Raw genomic sequence first — 22827 nt, forward strand, 5'->3', positions numbered from 1 at the left:
TCCCTCATAAATTCATACTACAATTTCTCACATTATTAAAATGACATATCTATGAATCTAAGAGACGGTTTCCCCCACTAGGTTTACCAAGAAAGTTTCAATATTTAAAAAGCCAGGTTTGTGCTTTTCAGAGAGTGCTGTGGTTCCTGGCAGTAATTAGCACCTATTACTGAGCCATCTGCTTCGCAGTGTTTCCTCTGGCTCCCCGAGGAGCCACCCTTCTCTCTGCTAGATCCAACAATACCCAAACAAAGTCATGAATGATGCAGCATGCTGCCACACTCTCTCTCTCTCTCACTTTAACATCTATTGCAGCTTGATGGCAGCAGCTGTCTTATGAAACCATTTATTTTATTCAGCGGTATCAACACTATTTGAGTAAATTCAATAACATAATCAAAGGGCAGTGTAACTGTGTTTTCCAGTAGCTTGTTGGAACTTTCACTGACATCAGGTTAAAGCTGTACATCTTATTTTCTGGCTGTCAAATGGCTTCCTAGTTCAATTTTGATGCATTGTTGATATTTTTTGAAACAGGCTTACTGGCTTTCTTGGTAAGAGTGAGATGTGAAGAGCGACAGCACTGTCCCATCCGTCCATCACATATGAAGTTACAACCAGTAGCTGTGAAAACCACTGTTAGTTTAGCATAAACACCAAGACCCACAGAATTAAATTATCCAGCTATGTTTATTGTGGAGCTTCAGAGCCGTTGGTCTTAAAATAACTGTGTCCTGGCTGTAGCTTGTAGGACATTTAATCTAAAGAACAAATATTTGACAAAATTAACATGCAACAAAAGAAGGAAATTACAATTTTCTACTATGCATTTACTAAAGCGGAAATTTGGGTATTTTAAAAATTCATCATGACATGCATGCACATAAAGTAGCCTATATCTCAACATATTTTGCAGGCGTAGAGCCCTCAGCGATCACTCACAGAACAAAACAGAATAATGTTCACGTCAAAATGAGAAACAACATTGACACATAAAGAACAACCAAACTGCTCCCAATAAAACCTTTCTACTGTGATGGCTGCCTGCTACACCTTTTGACTATAACCTCCATTTTCCTCTTGCTTTGACTTCACATCAAATAGGAGCTGAACCGTTTAGTTGATTGACAGACAGACAATCAATGATTATTTTGATGATGCCAAATATTATGTTGCATGACACTCAGGTACATTTTGAGTTACTCTTTTTCAGCATTTTAATGGCCAAACTATTAGTCAATTAATCTGATACTTGAAAGACAAATATAAACGGCTAAAATACTGTGTTAGATATTTTATTAAATTAAGTTATATATCTTCTAGCAGTCACTTTGCTGTAGGTTTTTATTGTGTATTGTACTGTGAATGAAATTAATAACCATATGGGCATAGTCCTTTCCCTCAAGAAAACCTACCCATTTGCTAATTAGGAATTACCTTCATAATCTCATAGGCTCATATCGAATTAAATAGTAATCTGTAATAACACTGACAGCAATAACAGATTAATACATTGAACACCCTGTGTTTTATCTTTCTCTCTCCTGCTCTCACCTTCTACATTCAGCTGATATTTTATCATGTGTGTCACCTGTTAATATGATTAATGGCCCCTGGGTTGAATTGAAATAGAGTGAGTCTCTGCTCCCCCCGACACACACACACACACACACACACACACACACACACACACACACACACACACACACACACACACACACACACACATTACACAGCTCATCGAGCCGCCTCACTGTTTCACCTGAGAGAGGAGCTCCAGGGTGTCACTGCCTGTGTGTTCAAATGAAATGACTCTGGATGTTTCTCTCTCCATTCTCCCTTTTTGTCTTTGGCAAAGGATCCTTCTGTGTGGTTAAGTGTGCGTGCATGTGTGAGTGTGTTCTGGGGATCAGGGGTTGAGGTGAGAGCGGGCTGTGTCCCCCGAGGGAGAGCTGTCACTCTGACAAACCTGACATTTGAGCTGCGCTGCTGTGTGGCCACAAGTCATTTCACCTTTTCTAAACCAAAAGACACATACACACCACATCTACACACACACCATGCCACAAAGGTGAAGAGGTGTTTATGCAGCTGTGTTTTTATCGTTTACCTCTCTGTTCTGTTGGTTGGAGGTGAGAAATGGAAGTTCAGTTTGAAATGTGATTCACACTCCCATCCGCTGAATCTGCGATGTACATTTTCTACATGTTGACATGTTCTCTGTCATTTATAAAAATCCTAGTATGAACATATACTGTATGTCTGTTTGTCTCCCCCAGGTTCCCAGTAATTCTGTCCATCGAGAACCACTGTAGCATCCAGCAGCAGAAGAAGATCGCTCAGTACCTGCGAGAAATTTTTGGAAACAAACTCGACGTCGGAGACACACTGAGCAGAGACTCCAAAACATTACCCAGTCCTCACAGCCTGCGGGGCAAGATACTCATCAAAGTAAGAGCAAATCGATGGTTGAACGGGGTGGATGAGTGGATGGATTAAAAGTGCATACTATTAAATAAATAACTGCATTCATAAATCAAAATATGCTCAGTTAGTGTATGTGAATCAGAGCATCTTCACTGCACCTCCCCATTTCCTTCCTCTCATAACAGTCTGGAGAGTTGAGTTCTTGCCATCTCAACATATTTTGCATCATGTGTGTTGCAGCACTCAGGATGGGGAGTGAGAGGCTGTGAGGAAGCTAATTATTGCCCATAAAAAGAAGATGAGAAGGAGGAGAAGAAGATAGTGAGAACAAAACTAGGTCATTGTAATGCTCATACCGAGGTGAAGAGAGAGAGAGGGACAAGTTCTTGGCATGTGGTGGAAGAGTGACTCATACAGTGCATATGCTGTATACATAAACACAATCTTCACTGTAACATAGTTGTGGCTGCAAATTGATTTGTTTCAAATAGTTATTATTATTTTTTAGTACAATGAGTCCTACATTCCCCAAATCACTGGTTAAATTACATTTAGAATAAAATGACAAAACAAGCAACTACAGCAGCATTATTTTTTAATTAAACTCACTTGAACAACAACAGCAAGCTTTTAGGCTCAATGTGACATTTTTCCTGAAGTGAATACTAATAAATAGGAAAATGGATAGGAAATAGGAAATTTTCTTTCTTTATCTGAATCATTATGGAAAGCTAATGTGATGAAAAAAAAAAAGATTAATTAGATATGACAGGTGCCCGATTATCCTCAAAAAGAATGAAAACCAGACATGTGATCTTTTTTAATCAGCTCTCACCTACAGACCCAGAAGATCCTTATCCACAGAGTATGTGGATGAGCAAAAGCTTTCAGTGTTTATTGTTTTGTTTTATTAGAACCAGATAAAATTGACTTTATCTGTAATGTGAAGAAAGCCCTCATTGTTCCCTGTGAAGAGCTCTGCCTTTGTCCCTCCCCAGCCAGATGTCTGAAAAGTGAAAGAGCATTATTGATTTTCTATAAAGCCCTTTACTCCTCTCTAACAGTTTTCCTCCGCCCCTCTCCTCCCCCCTCTCTGCTCTTGTTTGAGAGCCTTTCACCTCTCTCCATCCACCTTCTGTAGAGCGAGGGATCAGGGTCACAAAGAAAAGTGGTGAGGGTTTTTTTGACAGTCACAGCTGGAAGGAAGGAGGGAGAGGTACGCCACTGGTTGAAGTGAGGGTGGTGATGTCAGCCAGAGAAAACTCAATGTAGCAGGAAGCTCTGAGTCTGCAATTGATTTTTTTTTTGAAGAAGGAGCTTAGAAAATCTTGACTCCCACTCACACCTTCAGAATGGCTCACTAATGGGCTTCCACTCTGCTGAAAGAGCTGCTCAGGGAGCTTCTTGGAGAATCTGCAGCTGATTGGACTTTGTGTGTGTGTGTGTGTGTGTGTGTGTGTGTGTGTGTGTATTAGTTGTGTGTTTGGTGCTCTCCTATGTGTTGATATCTGGCAGTAATGGCCTGTAAATACTGGTAAAGGAGCCACATAAAGGAGGAGGTTACTTTAATGTGTCTGTCCATTTTTGTGTGCGCAGCCAAGAGTGAAACATGGCTTTAAAAAAAGAGGGAAAAAAAAGATTTTATTCTTGGACTGTCTTAGAGGTGCGAGCCATGTGGGCGTTCTTGTGTATAAAAGAGTTGAGTTGTGCTCCATTTAAGACATGCACAGGTCGAATGCATTTTGGTCTCTCTCCTCCAGTCGCTTTTGTCTGTCTGTTCTCCCTCCAGGGGAAGCGTCTGCCTGCCTACCTGTCTGCAGACGCAGAGGAGGGGGAAGTATCCGATGATGACAGCGCAGATGAAATTGAGGACGACTTCAAGCTGAAGAGCAGCAATGTAAGAAAGGAAAGAGGAGTCTGTCCTTGTTGTCATCGTTCCCAGTACTAAAAATAAAGATATAAAAGCTTGGCCTTTTTCCTCCAATTGCTCTCTGTCTCTGCCTGGGCAGCCATCTCTTTTTGGGTCCATGTGCGCCTCTCTGCCAAGTACTACTTAATCTGTTCATTCTAAAAAAAATAAAAAAAAACTAAACTTAACCAAACAAACAAAAAGACAAAACTCCCTTTGGACTGCTAGGGACTATCATTAGAGCATCAAACTCCTTCCTCTACATACAGTACAGCCACCACGAGCAGGAGTAAGATAATGAGATCTTAATGATGTTGTGCCCGTAATGACTTAAGTAATTGGGTAGTGATGTTGGTGCTTGTAATGTTTTATTGATCATCAGCACTTAAATGTTTTGGAATAAGCAATGTTTAATGATGCTGATATAACTATAAAGTCATGGCGAGCTGAAAGGATAGTTTAAACTTATTTCTTAAACACACAAGCATTACAGCAACATGTAGAACATGTCAGGGCATCTGAGATCGCCCCTCAACTCATAGTGCCCCAATCCTGTTCATTTATTCTGTGCTACTGCAGGGCCAGGGTGCCCCATCAACACAGTGAAAGCAGGAAAACACTTCCACAACTTCCAGATGGTTTAGTTGTGTAACTGAAAATGGCATCCTTCTTCCACATTTAGCTGGAGGCATGAGGCTGCAGATGCCACTTTGGATTATCGCTGGCATTTTAAAGGGGTGGTGGCAGGTTTCCACTGATGAGAGGTTTTTTATCGAGCTCATTAAACCAGTATTTTTTCACAACAGTCACCACTAATATTGCAATAACAGAGAACCGGTGTCAAATATTTCTGTGTTTTTCCCATTTGTAGCGAAAATTTTAAATTCTGTCTGCGTTAATGCTATTTAAACATCCAGACCACCTGTCAGAGTTTTTTTAAGGTAACGCACCTCATGGGCCTGGTATGTCTCACAGACAAACTCACTGCAGCAGATTTTACACAAGGGGGAGCTGTTAACTCACAGACAGGCCCAAACCGCTCCACCTGTAGTAAAGTAGGGGTGTATGATTTAAATATAAACATGTTAATGTATAACTTCACACTTCTCAGTGATGGCACAAGGAGTCTATGTGTCCATCTCAGTTTACAGCTGATTAGCGACCAGTCCTAAGTGTCTCTTATTTAGCATTTAGGGATTTCGTGATTTTTGCAGACAGATGTGAAAGTGGAGTAAATCTTCTTATCTAACTCTCAGAAAGATGTTCTGTCTCCAGAAATGTTTTCCTACTATTCTACCTATTAACCTTGGGTGCTGGCCACAGTTTATTGTTCTGTTTGAATGTTATATTCTACTGCCTAGTAGTTAATTTATATCAAAGCATCATCAACTTCCAATGCTGGAACTTGTGGCAGTAAAATGACAATTATTTGATTCTGTAGATTTTAAGAGTTGAGGTTTCCTTTATGTATTTGTAAAGAGGCCACTGGCTACAAACACTTTTGAATGTGTCCATGCACCAAAATAACACAGCTCTCCATCATCTCCTTTCAATTGATACATCCTTTTATCTTTATTTAAATGAGCTTCTTGTTTCTCTTGCTTCATTGCACAGCTTTGTTCTTTCCCACTGACTTTCCTCTTCTATCTAGCAGGGCAATGGTCACCACCAGGTGGAGTCTCACATCAGAAAGAAACTGGACTCTCTGTTGAAGGAGTCCAGGATCGGAGACAAGGAAGATACGGACAGCTTCAGCATCCGAGCTCTGCTCCGTGCCACACACCAGGGCCTTCAGAAAAACCTGCGGCAGGTACAGCTAGCCCTGAGGCAGAGCTGCATATGGAGCAGAATAATACTCATCAAGAGATGAAGAAAGGGGGCATAAAACTAGGCCATGGTATTAGTCACAGAGGAAGATGGAAAAAATAAAGACTAGACTACTTAGTGCAGCGCTCTCCGGTCAAACTCACCCACTGAAGAGATGAAAATTCACAAGCCTCAACTCCTCAGGCCACACTGAAGGGGCCATGCTATTTCCACCCACAAAACCATGTCCAAACAGAGTGAAAGTGATGAGACACTAAATGTCTGTAGAGTTGCTTAATATTTAATTTCCCTGCTTTCCTCTTGAGTTATTTTTAGAAGCTTCAGTTTCCCAACAACCGTTTTAACGTAGTGGGTGTTTTGCATCGGGGTTTCCTGTTCTATATTCTACTCCTGCTTTGTGGGCGATCCCCTTCACCTCATTCTGTCTCCAAACCTTTTTCTCTGTGTGTCTTCCTAACTGTAATCTTTCTTTCTCCACTTGCTCTCTTTTTCCTATATCTCACCCACGCTTGTCTTCAGCTGCTTGTGCTTTATTGGCTGATGTCTCTTGTAGCCCCTCCAGCTACTGAGCTCTAGGGTTTAAGTGACTCACCGGGTGCTAATGTGGTTGTTATTAGATTCACACCAAATCATCCACACACATGAATGTAAACAAACACACAAATGAAGAGTCTCTGAACATGTTCTCCTTTCCCCTAGAGCTCCAGAGGGGTTCTGAAGAAATCCCAAAGCAGATCCTTCATCACGACACTTAAGCAGAAGGTGAGGAGCATCGGAAGACAGATTGCTTTTTCTTGCTGGATTTATAATCTGTTTGGTCTCAAATGGCAAAATCAAGTTCATTTTCAGGTCATGTGGTAATTTCTGAGCAGACCACTGGTAGAAGAGAGAGGATGGTGGTTTGGGAGCATGTGTTTTGATTTGCTTTATAGAGACTATTCCTAGATGGACTTGTCCAAGCAAAAGAAAACCAGTAGACCAAGAATTATGTCAACAAAGAAATACTTCAGCTTTCTAAAAGCACAACTTGTTATAGTCACACTTTTTTATGCTTTGTCTTTCTGTTTGATAAAGCACAGTGCTAGTGCAAGTGGAGAGAGTCAGGGTAGTCATTTCCCCATAAGCTAAACATTCCTTGCAAGAAAAGGAATCTGTGTATTCCTCTATGCAAAGCTATTACTTTACATAAGTTCTTATTTAGTGACCTTACCTAAGATTTAAATGAAGTTTTCTATCAAGGTTACAGGGGCAGGAACACATTAGACGGAGGTGTGTGTTTGACAACGTCTTGGGTGTTCATCACAGTTCACATTTCAATGTGACAGAACGGACACACTTCACGCCCCGCGGCTGCATCAAATGGTCTAGCGTTCAGGTGTCTCGTCTATACTTCACGCATCACATACACACCTTGAAGGAGAAAGATAAATTGATAGTCATAATAACATCATATGAGTAACATTATATAAAACTGACATCTTTCACTATACAGTAGTTGCTTGTGTCTGGACCTAATCTGAATGATACAAATATAAAAAAGTACAAATGTATTTTTAACAATATTAGCTGTTTCTCAACTTGAAACAGCTAAAATTGTTAAAAATACATTTGTACTTGGGGTTTTCTCTGATGAAAATAAACAAAAGAAAAACTAATGAAAAGAAATCCAACATTCCTGCAGCCTGCAAACGCTGGTGCGTTGTCTGTAGCAGCTCGAGAACACACTCAGCCACACACAGGCAGCAAAAACTGTGTGTTCCAGGTGTAACCTTTCTATATAAAATTTAATCTTTGATATAAATAAGCAAACAAAATCCACCCCTCAGTGTAATACATGACAATTAAACACCAGCACACCAACATGGTCTCAAAAACGACTATTACATTGAATCAACACCTTTCCTTAATTTCCATCCTTAAGCTATGATGTATTTTAGAGCTGTTGTATCAGGCCACATTATGTTTTACCAGGTGTTTTATTAACACATTAGAGACAAGAGTGTGATATGTGTCTTAAACCCATTTAAAAACACCAAAACAGAAGCCTTCCTGAAAATAATTCACATTGAGGATGCAAATACAAAGAACCCTCTATAGTGCTATCTTCAGCATGTGGTAGGTAGCAGGATCATAATTAAGACTGCCACACTTATCTTCCAATTCCTCACAGCAGCTCAAAGGAGTAAATGCATGTGTTTGGCGTATCTGTGTAGTGCACATGCAGATCTAAGGCATGCACTTTGTTGATGTAGATCCTCTCTAAGGTACAGTATGTGTTCTTTTGAAAGCTGCTAATAGTGTAGGTCCTAAGAGAAATGCTTATAGTGCAAATGATGTTGCTGCTTTCTAGTTGTTGGGTGTTTTTTCAAATAGAGTTAGCATGCAATCTGTTTATCATTAATTTTGTGGTATAATATTATAATTTACAGTATAATATTTTCCACTCCAACTTTATTCCTCTAGCCATTTGCTTCCTTTTTTTTACCTTGCGCTCTTCCTCATCTGTTTACCCACTCACATCTCCTCTTCATTCTTTTATGTCTCCCTCTTTGCATATTATGCATCCTCCCACGTGTGTGTATATATGCGTGCAAGCATGGGTGCATGTAATCTGCTGGAAAGAAGCCTAAACCCTGTAATTATTGTAACCCTCGTCCTCTTCTCAACTCCACTTTAGCTCTAATAGAGGTGTTGCTTCTCTCTGAAAAATAACACACACTTCTTCTTCACCAAATACACACTCACTATAATTACATACACTATACCTAAAACACCCACTGACATAACACACAAACACACATTCAAATTGCTACTACAATAACAACACTATGCATCACACAGCAGCCTCTATGAAACACATACAATTTGGCAAAGACACAAGCACCAGCCCCTGCCCTGCGAGTTTGTGTACTGTGTAGGTGGTATCATGCACGGTGCGTAACATGTTTATCATCTGAAGTGAGGGATATAGGCGACACCTTTCTGTTTTTTCAGCCAGTAACAAGATTGCAGTGTAACTCATGCTCATATGCTCCTGTGTATGTGTATGTTTCCATTGTCCAGAGGCACTCCAAATCCAGGCTGTCATGCCAAAGTGTGGACAAAGAGGAGGACAGTCCGGAGAGGACAGAGAGGGAGGCCGGAGGACAGTTCAGCAGGTGACCTATGACCTGCTTTACTTCAACATTGACAGTTGGTGACAACTATGAGGTTCTTTGGTTGCTGACTGCTGGGAGCATTAACCAATCCAGGGCATCAGTAGTGCTGTGCAACCAATAAGGCTTCTCTAGCAACCATTCATGTCCATGTGAGGTGAAGGATGATGGAGCTACTATTGACAGCAGCTGACAGAAGCTCTCTTATATATAATGCATAACCTCTCAGATGAAAAGTGTGCAATCTCCACTTTTCTTAGATCCTTGTGCTGAGTCCACTTTGTCACTCCGTAGTGACTTCCTGCTTAGATCAAATTTTCCTTCAGACAATTTCATAATGTTTTAATGTGGCAGGTCATTAACTCACGCAAAAGACCAAAGGCAAAACAAGCAGCATGAATAAAACCGAGGCCACAAAAAAAGACATCACATATGGTGTCACCATGCTGCTCTACTGGCTCATATCAGGGTTTACCATGCAAAATATGAACATTTCATCCAACCACAGCTGTGCTATCTAAATAGAGATTTTTTTCAAATGAACTTTTATGGCTTTGGTTTGACATTAAAGCAATCCAGTAGTCAGTAGCTATGTATTAGATCTGTAAAACTGGAAACATCACGGTACGGAAATATGTAATATGTAAATGTTGTTAAAAGTAAAACGCCTGCTTTGAAAACTTATACTTAACTAGATGTACCAGCATCAAAATGGTCTTAGAAATGTTTTATTATTGATGGTCATGCTGAAAGTAATACTTTTTGCATTATATCACTTAATGCAATAAATCAAACATAGTGTACACTTTAAATATTCCTCTGAAGTAAAACCTGATCAATTCAATAGTTCCAGGTGTTTTGCTGCTATAGCCTCACATCATCTGGTATGATTAGTACCTAATGATGCTTAAATGATAGCAAATATTAGCCACACGTTCTTGTTAACTGTTGCTGACTTTATGATAATTTGTGTTAAGCATTCATAATAATAAGTTGTGGCCACGTTGTACACTGTTTGGCAAAAGAAAATCACTTGTCACTAGGTTAAACGTAAAAACTTTGGTATTTCATTTTGAAATGTAGGGTTGTAGAAGTATAATGCTGCATAAAATTAAAGTGTGGCACCTCAGAAGTGTAAAGTCAGTGGAGTAAATGTACTTGGTTAATTTTCATCCACTGAATATCTCCACCTCTGCAGTCCTCCATCATCCCTCAAGTGTCATTGTGTATTTTTTGTTTACGCTATTCTTGGAAGAAAAAAAAAAGTGACCAATGAAGAAAAAATGAGTCCGTTTTCTTCTGGAGCTTGAATATAGGACACTGTTCTTTCACAAACATTCTTGTTCAGCTTTGTCTCTTTTCTACATTTTGATTGAGCATTGATGTATGGAAATGCAGCTGTGTTTTCCTCCTTCACCTATTGAAAGGCCTTTGTCTCTGTGTCATCTCAGTCACTGTTCATGGTTGCATATTTATAAATGCATGTCCTCGACATCTGTCACAGTACAGATTCCCGCAAGCGTGGGTCTGAGTGGCCTACTGTTTTTGTGCAAGACAGCTATGTACATGACTGTGTGTGTGTGTGCTGTTGTATGTGAGCATAAAATGTGTGAATGCTGCGCTGCATGTGCTCTGGTCCCTATTAAGCTTTTGCCTTTGATGCTCTTTCCTGTGGTTTGCAAGCTGCCTCTCTGATGAACAATTCTCTCTTGCCTGATTTGTTGTTGCCACTATAGATACTTAAAATGGTTAGACGAGCGTGTGCATGTCTCACTTTATAACCTTTTTACTTTACATAACAAGTCTCGTATATCTTTGCATGATCTTACTGACTCTCCTTCTGTGCGATCTCTTGCAATTGTTTTCTGTCATCTGGAAATTGTTTCAGGGCTGGGAGGAAGAGGAAGACGATGAAACTGAGTAGAGATCTGTCAAACCTGGTGGTGTTCACCAACTCTGTTGCCTCACAGGAGTGCCTGAATGAAGGTAAAAAGCCAAAGCTCTGACAACTGCACGCACAAACAAATAGACAAATTGAAAAATCTTCCTTGAAGGCATTTCCTCATGACTAACCCATGTTTCTCTTCAGGTACTCCAGGTGATGTTCTGTCATTCAGCGAGACCAGGGCGCAATCTCTGGTCAATCACAGAGCCGAACAGTTCCTTGGTTTTAACCAGAGGCAGCTGTCACGGATTTATCCATCGGCCTATCGTATCGACTCGTCCAACTTCAACCCCCAGTTCTACTGGAACGTGGGCTGTCAGTTGGGTAAGACATGTGTCTGTCCCTCTAAGCTTTTGTCCTGTTGAGAGGTTCTCTCCTAATGAAAACACCAGGTGCATTTCCTTAAGCTACATACCTGTCACCACATATTAACTGACACTGCACACACACGCACAGACACACAGGCACAGATACTGTGGTCTGTGGCCTACACATCACACATTTCACTTACACATCGCACTGTGCAGTTAATTAGTTGCTCTGTGTGCAGAGGTTAATTAATGGACATGAGTGTTAAGTCATACCCATTAGCCTCTACACTACATAACCACTCAGCTGTGTAAGGTATTTGTGTTTACCGTATGCGTTTGCATATTGTGTGTGAGTCTGTTCATAGTGTTACATTTAGAACAGGAATTTGTGATTAGAACAAAAAACATGAATAAATACTGAGGAGTTGGAGTAAAATATTTTAATCTGTGTGGAAATCAAGCACCAAAGAATCCCAGTTTGGCCCAGCGCTGGCCAATTAATTCTTTTTTCTTAAGTTAAATTCAGAGAGCAGTATTTGCCATTAGTTTTTTAAGAAATCGCTTCTCCAGATGCACAAAAGTAGAAACAGTTACATAGGAGAGGACCGGGTAAGGTTAAAAGCATAAACAAATGACAAAGTATTGAGTATCTTTGAAGCTCTGGTGATTTGTCCTTGTTTCCATTTTATTTTCGCTTGTTTTCCTCCTAATCTGTTTTGCTTATTAAGGTTTCAAGGTTGTATAGACTCACAGGATAAATGACTAATAGAATGAATTAATAAACCAAAGAGGAGCTCAGGCTCCCTACCTGATTTGTGATTTCTGCCACAGACCACTGAGCATCCTTAAAGCAGAAGTAAGTGGTCCGGTCGTTTTCGCTAATGCTGCGTTCCAGGCAGGCTTTTGAAATCGTAAATTACAGCTTCAAGTCACAACTTACGACTCTGTAGCGTTCCAGGCAACCCACTCGTGTTTTTCCGACCTGTTTTACCGGTGAAAGTCACTATAACGGCCACTCGTAACTTCCGACCGGTGAACTCGTACCAGATCGAACTGGTACGACTTCACGGTCGGAAAAATACGAGTTTCCTTGAACGCACCATAACAGTCCTCGTCCCTACGTCGCCACATTCACGGCGTTCCTTGGCTGCACACACAGCCCTGCATGCCGTTCTCTCTCCTCATTGGATAAAAACAGTAGGATACGATAAATGTTTTCTCCTCGACTCAGAGCAGAGCAGAGTGACTGACAGACCCGTGTTTCAGTCCAAACACTCTATGTAAGTGATTGCTGTCGGAAGATATAACTATTTAAGACTTATATTAACACAAATATATCACTTACTTCTGCTTTAAGAGATCCTCAGTTTCATAGTTTGCATATACTTTACTATATGCCAATATCTGGATTACAGTTGAATTAGTGTGTAAACAAGTTTTTTCCCTTCAGTTGCCCTGAACTACCAGACAGAGGGCAGGATGATGCAACTCAACCGAGCCAAGTTTATGGTGAATGGAGGAAGTGGCTACGTACTCAAACCCCCTCCAATGTGTAAAGGTACTGCAAGAAAAATACAAACACATGCATACAAATTATTTTATTTTTGTTTAACTCTGTTAAATGCTGAGGCTCAGGTACAGTATAGCATTATACTATATTGTAAGAAAGGAACCATATTCTATCGAAGGTGAAATACTGATAATGTGATACAATACTGTAGTATAATGTTATACAATAGTATCTTGAAATTCTGCTCGATGATTTTTAAGTCTTGTTAGTTGGAGATATATTTTTCTCCACTACATTCTTTAAAAAATTGTGATGAAATTAATGTATTCTGAATGGTAATTGGGGCGGGACCTGATGAGCTTTATGCTTCTCCCGTTTTCCCTTTCGGTCATGTGCTTGTATTGTGTAACTGAAATTGTGTGTGATGAAGTCTGATACAATTAACATGTCCGAAATAAATAAATAAATAAATAAAAATGCTATAAACTTGCAACAATGTTGTTCAACATCTGTTGCTCCTGGAGTTGCTTTGCTACATAGCAAATCTTAAAGGTTGTCATGGCCTTGCTGCATATGTAGTTTACAGCTGCTCTTCATGATGCAATGCTTACTGAGAACATATAGTATAACGTGTGCTTCCTCATGGATGTAAATACAACTGCAGCCACACACATCAACAGTTACAGAAATGAGAATATATATCTCTCATTTGACTCTTATATGATGTCTATACAAATATTTGGGAACCAGAACAAACAACGACCAGAGAGGGATTGAATTTAAAGACTGAGTGATGACATAAATCAAAGTTTTTGCTCCGCTGTCTTTCTTTCCCTCCAGGGTCCTTCAACCCATTCAGTGATGACCCACTTCCAGCCTACCCCAAGAAGCAGCTCATTCTCAAGATCATTAGTGGACAGCAGTTGCCCAAACCACCAGACTCCATGCTGGGGGACCGTGGAGAAGTAAAAACACATCAAAACACACACACACACACACACACACACACACATACACACACTGTTTGCTCACATTCTCCACCCGTCTCTCTGTCTACTCTCTCTCCCACACACACACACACACACACACACACACACACACACACACACACACACACACACACACACACACATACACAATATTATACTTGACTACTCAAAGATGTTCAACATTTATGATATCATACTGTATATACGTATAAATTCATAGAATAAAACATAAATCCATTTTGTTCCCCTTTGTCATCTTTTAGATTATTGATCCTTTTGTGGAAGTGGAGATCATTGGTCTTCCTGTTGATTGCTGCAAGGAACAGACACGAGTTGTTGATGACAATGGTAAGACACACTAAGGTCAACTTCAACAACACCACAGTATCACAATACCGTACACTCGCTGAACCAGTGAACCATCAAAAGTTAAAACTAACTCCTGAACTAGAACTATATCATCTGACTTTGTTGTATTATTTCTTCAGGGTTTATATTGTATTACATTGACATGACCATGCCAATGATCTTTACTTTTTTTTTTTTGCTATTGCCTTGTTTTTTATAATGTATCACTGACTAATTTTTCATCTGTACTTTTTTTTTTTTTTACTTTTTCGTCATCTGAAAAGTGCCAGACAAACATTATCATACTAAAAGCATCATAATTGGATCTTGTCTCACCTCTGTGAACTAATCATAATTACTGCCGTCACTGCCAAGACAAAAGAACAAACAAAGCAGGGATACAGCCATTGCCACACATACTGCATTTACCTCCAGGACTTGTTGGGATCAAAAGTCTGATTAACTAATTAGAGGAATATGGAGGTCCGATGGAGCTGCTGGTGTCACCCCTAACATGTCTCCACTGATGAGGGCACCCAGCATGGGGAGGGGGAAAGCCCTCTCTGGGAAAGGTTATGGACCCCTGGGAGCTCAACAGTATTATAAGATTAGTGTGCAGTACATTGTATGTATGTATCATGTAAAGTAATATGGGACTGATGAGACCGATATTAATTATAATGAGCTTGTATGTGTTTATTTTCCTCAGGTTTTAACCCTGTGTGGGAGGAGACCCTGTCCTTTACACTTCACATGGCTGAGGTGGCTTTGGTGCGTTTCCTTGTCTGGGACCATGACCCTATTGGACGGGACTTTATTGGTCAACGGACTGTTGCCTTCAGCAGCTTGATGCCTGGTTGGTGCAGAATTTTTTTTTCAAAAGAACTTTTTGTGTGTGAATGACATGAACTTAAGAGGGGACACAGAGTGTCAGTGCCAGTTAGAATCAGTTTTAGTTAGACAGACTCACCAACACACACACTCAGACTTGAAAATTTACCTCGCAGTTATGACTATGGGGCACATTATCTTGTGCCTAGTGAACCATGATTTGTTGATTTGTGTTGTAAAAGACCTGTGGCTTGCCAGGGCTTTTTTTGTATATATAATTGTCCCTGAACTCCTGATACCCTCTCCTCAGACAGCTACTACACAATACCAGTCTAGTGACTGCTTTCTTTGACTCACTCTCAAGCTCACATGATTTCTCCCCTCATGTCCAACTATAGGTTACAGACATGTTTACTTGGAGGGACTGACTGAGGCTTCCATCTTTGTGCACGTGTCAGTGCATGATGTCTACGGGAAGGTAGGTGCTATATAACCTTGGTGATACTGTAACAATTCCCACTGCCAGCCTCTATTGTCAACTGAGATAATGTATTTTGAAGGTAAACAGAAAAAGACATCAATCCATTGAAGCTATGCTCCTTCAATCCTTTGTCTTTCTAGTGGAGCCCTCTAGTCCTGAACCCCAGCTTTACCATAATGCACTTTCTAGGATCTAACAAGGTATCCTGATGCCCTGTAGGCTCTGTGTCGCGCTGCATGAAACAATAATGCATGATGCAAAAGCAGTTTGTGTTCAGCTGAATCTTCAATGACTTTTGTGTGTGAGATTAAACCACTGAGTCATACAGTTTGTTTAAAAGGTCTGCTTTTATTCAAAACTTTTTTTTGTTTCAACTCTTGTTGTTTCACTGTCAACAAGGTTGGAATAATTTACAATGTAAGCATGCATAATTCAATACAGCTTCTTGCAGAGTGTTTGCTGTGGGCATGTAAGGTGTAATGGTGCCATCTACAGGCAATTTATGTAACAGCATGCAAGTCTTCATTTGCTGCCAACTAAGTTTACTTTGCATATTGTTTCATTGTTTTCATGAAAAGTAACACTGTAATGTGAAAAAAGTGCTTGTGTTCAATAGTGCATCCCAGTACCTAATGTCTGTCTGAGAATAACATCTCCTCTACTCTTTGTTGATATCGTTTCTCCCCACTTGCTACCCTCAGGGTCATCAGCTGAGAGGTATCCGGAGTTTGTTTAACCGTTCCTCCAAGTCCTCGGTGGATACACACTCTGGTGGCCTTCGGAAACGCTCCCTCAGCGATCACCTCCTGCGGCGCACAGCCAGTGCCCCAGCAAAGGGACGGAAGAAGACCAAGATGGTGTTATCAGATTCAGTGGCTTCGATGTCAGACCAAAAGAACGGCATAGGGGCAGGAACAGGAGGAGAGGGAGTGTCGGGGAAGGAAGGAAGGGTGGAGAAGCGTCTTCAGCCCCGAGCCCCCCTCACCCACCGGCCTATCTCCATGCCCTTAGACAGGCTTCTGCAAGGGCAGCTATCCCTCTGTTCCCCTGACAAGGGACAGCATGACATGGGTGCAGATACTGTCATTGGTGGGTAAAAATTAAACATATTTTGGTAATATGTAAATGACACCCATTCTAGCATAAAACTTCAAGAAAAATAAGATAAAAATACTCCCACTAAGCTTCAGTAATATGTGTCATAATTTAGACTCACTGTTGACTCTTTTTTGCTGTGTTATCAAAGTACTATCTTTGAATATTAAGACAAAGTGCTACTTTCTGTGATAAGATGGTGTTGGCATGTCTTAAAGCAAAATTCTTCCATGAATTGCTTTGCTCACTGATTGATGCAAGATGTAACTTTTTTCTCATCTCTCTCCTTTGCTTCACGTATCCTGCTATAACTATCTAAAACTCATGGTTAATCTATATGAGCCTACTCCCCATGATGCCTTAACATGCCTTTTCTGTCCCATCTTCATTTGTTGTGCTTCTTTATAGTAGAGAACTGACTAGGATGTTCCTGCAGGTAATCTAAAATACCTATTGTCTGAAGGTTGCATCATTCAAAACATATCAGTATTGCGTCCACCCAGTGTATTTTGTTTGACAAATATATTGTTGTGTCATTTGATCCCATTTGACCAATCCAGTTCCATTTGACCATCTCTTTCCTAATATGATGTTTGCCAATGTGGGTTCTTCCTTTTTTAAAAGCTCCACAGCCTCATTTTCCAGCTTCCCCTTCACGGTTGTTTGGTGATCCATTTGTCTGTGTATTGCTATTGCCTTGTATTGGCTGGATTGTTGATTGTTGTCATTTAAGTGTTGACTGGCTTGGTGTTTATCATCATGGTATGATACAAACCTGCCTTAATTAACCTTTTTATTGAATTATCTGTTTTCACAGGAGCTTGCCCCTTCATCAGGCCCAGGTCTTCCTCTGTGGATCTTCTCACTGAATCATCGTTTTCCATTGAACCAAGCATGTCTTCCCCTTCTAAAGCATACAGAAATAAAGAATATGGCCAATCAGAGGAGGCCTCTTATCTGGTTATTGGTGGAGGAGAAGAAAGAAAAGAAGAAGAATATGCTAATTACAATTCAGAAGACAATGGAGTCAACAAGTCAAAGAACATCTTCAAAGGAACTGAGAAAAACTGTTTGGTCTCACCTTCTGCAAACAACAAGATGACATCAGATAAACCAGAGACATCATCAAACAGCACAACATTCACAGTTGCACCGTCAGTCTCCTCCTCCTCCTCCTCTGCCCCCTCTTCTGTGGCCCCTCTCTCTCCTGTCAGTATGGACTGTGATCTGAAGAGTCCCAGCTCTTTGTGTGACAGCACCATCTCCAGACTCATTGACGCTGTGTCCTTAGGCATTGAGCCAGACTCATGTGGCTCTATTTCTGCTCTAATTGGTCAATTTGACAGCACTGTTGACCAAAACAATTTCACAGCATTATCTCGTGATCACACTCCCTTCCATCACTCAGACCTCAGGCCTACCACCCCTAAAGTGCTCCAAGATGTAAAGTCTCCTCTCAATACCAACACAGCCTCTGTCAATAAGAAACAACTGATGAGTCCTCAACAGGTAGCTCAAATAACAAATCATGTAAATGATAAAATCCTTTCACCATGCAAGGTTTCTCAGGCTGATGCACCTGTTCCAGCCATCTTCTCAAGCCCAGAGACTGCTGAGCTTGAGGAAGTGTACACCATCCTGGACGAGGAGGTACTGTTGCCTGTGTCGGTGTACAACCTGAAGAAACAGACACTTCATGTTCAGGCTGACACTTTGGAGAGCATGCCGTCAAAAAGCTTGGGGTCATGTCCAGCAAAAGTGGTCCAGGATTTAGGAAAAGGGCACAACATAGGTTGGGATGATATGTCCAGAAAAAGGGGTGGAACCGAAGAAACTGAGGAGGCAGAGGAGAGTGTATATGCGGAAGTGTATGATCCCCCAGCACCAGCCGCTGTGACCCCTGAGATAGAGTGGAGTACTTCCAGAAGATACATGAGCTCCTCAGTCAATGACAGTTTTCAGTTTCTCCATAACTCAGTTAGAAATGCTTTTGCGGAAATAGAGATTAATGTTGATGAAGATCCACTGGATATGGTGACCTCACTAAGGCACGACGAACAGTGGGAGGAGCTCACAAGTCCAACCAAACGTCATGCTATCTATCAAAACCATGAATCCACTCCCAATTACACCCAACAAAAACAGCCTACATCATACCGTGATCCCCCACAACGGTACCCATCTCATGTTTCTCCTGTAGCACGTTCACAGTGTCACTCCCCAATGACCCAACCTTTCTATCAGTTATCCAATCACCACCAACAACACAACAACTCTCAGCCTTCACCGTTCCACAGACCTGTCAACTCTCGACCCTCTAACCCTAGTCCACAATGTCAGAACAGCTACTCTGTTCATCAGGGCATTTCTAAGGCCCCTATCAACAGCAGAGATGCCAGCACTTCCTATACACAACAGTGGGGCCATAGTGGCAGCCAGATTCATCAAAACAGGCTAGAGTACACACAGATGGAGAGGGAGCAAGTGAGGTGTTTCCAGAAGGGTTTCTCCTCTTCTGAAAGCCTCCCGGGTCAGTCTGCTGGGTCTATAAACATCTGTAGAGACAGAGGACTATATTCCCCTTCTTCAGACTGCGATGCAGTATATAGCCATTTGGATTATGACTGCATTACACCTGTATCAACATCTTCAGCTCCCATAAACACACTGCCACACAGCCAGAGTCGATCACAATCACACACTCCAAAGCAGTCATGCAACCAAAAGGTTTCCCTCATCAATTGCAGGCAGCTGTCACAACCAGAAACAACCGTTTCATTACACTCAAATATAAGGCCTTTATCAACTCAGCCTGCTTCCATAGACTCCACAGGTCCCAGCCAATGTAAGTCCAAATCCTTGGGAGACCTGACCTCTGAAGACATATCATGCAACTTCCAGAGCAAATACCACATTATTAGTCGCAGTTTCATCACTCCCCACATGAGGAAGCAAAAGAGGATGGGCACTATGGGGGAGGTTACTTTCCAATCACAGTCTTGTGACCCACTTACAGAACAGCTACGTAAGCTGGTCAGTCTGGAGGGGGACGACAGTGACAGAGATAGGGCACAGTCTCCTCAGTTGCGTCATGAGGCAAAATCCCCACTGCCACAGCCCCAGGCAACAACTACAGCTCCTGTTAGTCCCAGGGATGCAGATGATTCCCCTCCACCTCTTACCCGTCGCCTATCTTCTCGGAGTCAAAGCAGAGTGCGTCACATTAACAGCCGTGCCCGCGAAAGACAGCAAGAGGCTCTGAAGCCTCGGGCAGGCATTGGCGGAGTGGTACTGAGGAATAAACCCGCTTCACAGAATCCACCAGCTAACAGACACTCGACTGGTTCTTATATAGCAGGCTACCTTGGTCAGCTGGAGGACAGGGGACTTCCTGAGGGAGCGTGCACATCATTACGTTATGGAAATGGAGATTATTATGGAGATCGGTACTATACAGACGACTCTCTTCCAAATACAAACTCCATCCACTCTGAGTCAGAGCCTGAGGTCTACTTCCTGCTCAGGCTGTAGTGATCATGGATGAGATTAGGAATGAAGCACTGATTTTTGATAATGGTCAGTTAGCTACACCAAAAGTCAGAGGACTGAGGGAATACAGGCTCACTATTGTTTGTTCCCATGTTCACAAACCAGTAGACTTCCTGTAAAACAGTTCAATAAATCTTATTCTGGGCTATTTCTAGATAAAGATACAGTCTGTATGTCAGTGAAACATCACATATAATCCATGGTTGGATCTGACAGCATGAATTTTCTGTATGAAGTGTCCACTATTCAATAGTGAATGGTCTTTCTAGTCTGGCAGTGTATTGTCTATATTCTGCTTAATGTGTAAATGTACTTGGAAACTTGATTCTCTTCAAATGGCTTCCTAGATTGATTGTACAGATACTTGTTATCTTTGTCCCTGTGATGTACTGTCCAAACTAAACTATGAAGCAAAAAAAGAAAGAAAGAAAAAGGAAAAAGAATAGGATTTTAAGCAGAGAGGGAATGTCTTTCTTTGTATCATTTGAATGTGTAGTATAATCAAACAGAAACTTTTAATAGATGGGATTCATCTTTTCAATGATCAAATGTAAGTCTTCCTTCTGTTTTCAGTGGTACTTCTTTATTTGTGTCGTGTGTAAATATTCTTGTCATTGTTTTTAAGTTGAGAACCAATTCTAACTGTACATTTATGTTTGTGCATGTTACCTGTGAACATGTCAAGCATGACTATGCACCAGTTTGTACAATAGATGTTGCATCACCCAACAACACTTGCACACAACATATAGTTGCATTGTATAAAATGGAGGACATGGCTTGTTTGTAAACGGTGTAATACAGAACATCAACTTCTGTGCTTGGACTTGTTGCTCTCTATGATTTGTAGAATTTGAAAAAACAGTATTGCAAATTTTGAAGATTTGGAGTTTTAAAGGTTTTTATTTTTATAATTGCTTTGATACAGACTGAAAAACTAGTGTCTCGTTGGTTCTGGTTATTTTGTTTTTTTTTATAACTTAATGAAAAAGCAGAGTGACGACCACACAGGACCAGGCTGAGAAGGAGAGGGTGGAAAAGCTACAGTTCAAAAATATATATATTTCAGTGTTACACCATCCTTTTTTTCTTTCTATTGTTGCTCATTGAAGGACTGTGAGCATTTTCCTACCAATGCAATAAAATATTGAAATATTTGATTTCAGACAATTGCCTGTTTATTTTTCCCGTTTTATTCAAAACACTATATAGCAATCAAGAATGCAGCTCGAGCTCAAAATCTATTTATTATTAAGTCACAAACAGCCTCATCTTTTCCCACAAGGCAACTTAAAGATAATGGGATGTAATTGCTCATGAAATGACTGTGTAATAGAGCTGGCAAACAGCACACCTGTTGCTCTGGGTATAGAAATCCCCACACTGGTTCCAAGCTAAACTGCCACACTTTGTTAAGTCGAATGGATCAATCACAATACAATGTTCTTTGGAAATCTCAGATAAAAAAGTACATACAACTGGATGCTCCGTCTCCACTTTTAATCTCATTAAGAGTCGTGGAAGCCGTTTGTCAAACAATAAAAGTTTCAAATCAAACTTCAAATTATATCAAGGGCCACTGTTGCACCATAGGTTGTGGTGTACTCGGATGGGAAAAAACATAATGTCCAAACAAATGTCCAGTTTCACCAAAAATCGTGGTTTATTAACCAAAAAGCAAGCAAACAAAGAAAATTCCTGTGCCTCTCCCGCTCCGGTAAAAAAAACATTTGCCCACCCAGGTGCATGCTGGTCCCCCACCAACAGCTACCTACAGTATATAATTTCAGGTGCCCACCTAATGTGCCCAAATGAAACAAAACACAAATAATAAACAAGAAACACCTCAACTAAACAAATAATAAACTAGAATGCTAATAGAAATTTAATCATAATGAAATCAAATAAAATGATTAAGAATAACCAAAACTAAATACTCACTAAATGAAATACTAAACTAAACAGCACTGAATACTAACAATAAATAAATAGCTCCAACAAGTCGCTTTAAGTTTATTTTTATTTTATTTTATCTTTGCATTTCACTGATGTATTCATGTGTCTTGAGCTACATAATCTCATTTACCTTGGGGCATTTGGTTCATGCATAAAAGGGAGTAGTTAAATTCAAATTGTTCTTTTTGGAGTAGTTCCACATACTTCTTACATACTTTGATGTACAACTCACTTTCATTCCGGTATTTTTGGATACTTTCATTTCGGCTGGTAATCATTTTATTAATTTATTCACTTTATCATAAGAGGCTGTTGGTCTGTTGATACTGGGCGGCCTGTTGGTGCTCTCTGTTATCCTGTGACCACAACCATGCACACCCATAACTGTGAGGATGGCCAGGGCAGCACAGCACACAGAAAAAGAGATTATAACATGCAAACACACCAGGCTCTTCACTTTAGGATGTCCTCACACTCACACACCAAAACAAAAA

General features: G+C 40.7%; 1 protein-coding gene across 5 annotated transcripts in view; it reads left to right on the plus strand.

Moving 5' to 3' along the window:
- plch1 (phospholipase C, eta 1) overlaps positions 1 to 20820 on the plus strand; it is a 62988-nt gene extending 42168 nt beyond the window's left edge. For 3 of the 5 annotated variants that reach the window (XM_085796268.1, XM_085796269.1, XM_085796272.1), the window contains 15 exons: positions 2280 to 2451; positions 4217 to 4324; positions 5991 to 6146; positions 6863 to 6925; positions 9227 to 9321; positions 11207 to 11304; positions 11408 to 11587; positions 13025 to 13132; positions 13925 to 14049; positions 14337 to 14421; positions 15131 to 15277; positions 15651 to 15730; positions 15874 to 15933; positions 16435 to 16822; positions 17646 to 20820. In XM_085796268.1, coding sequence (XP_085652394.1) covers positions 2280 to 2451; positions 4217 to 4324; positions 5991 to 6146; positions 6863 to 6925; positions 9227 to 9321; positions 11207 to 11304; positions 11408 to 11587; positions 13025 to 13132; positions 13925 to 14049; positions 14337 to 14421; positions 15131 to 15277; positions 15651 to 15730; positions 15874 to 15933; positions 16435 to 16822; positions 17646 to 20359 — 4579 coding nt within the window. In that variant the 3' untranslated portion in view covers positions 20360 to 20820. Of the gene's footprint in view, positions 1 to 2279; positions 2452 to 4216; positions 4325 to 5990; positions 6147 to 6862; positions 6926 to 9226; positions 9322 to 11206; positions 11305 to 11407; positions 11588 to 13024; positions 13133 to 13924; positions 14050 to 14336; positions 14422 to 15130; positions 15278 to 15650; positions 15731 to 15873; positions 15934 to 16434; positions 16823 to 17236; positions 17265 to 17645 lie in introns of all 5 variants that reach the window. The other 2 variants (XM_085796271.1, XM_085796270.1) reach the window with 2 other exon arrangements.
- The last annotated feature ends 2007 nt before the right edge of the window (positions 20821 to 22827 follow it).

This window comes from Trachurus japonicus, chromosome 13, assembly GCF_045865225.1.
Source record: "Trachurus japonicus isolate A0001 chromosome 13, Traja_1.0".
In the NCBI taxonomy this organism is placed as follows: Eukaryota; Metazoa; Chordata; class Actinopteri; order Carangiformes; family Carangidae; genus Trachurus; species Trachurus japonicus.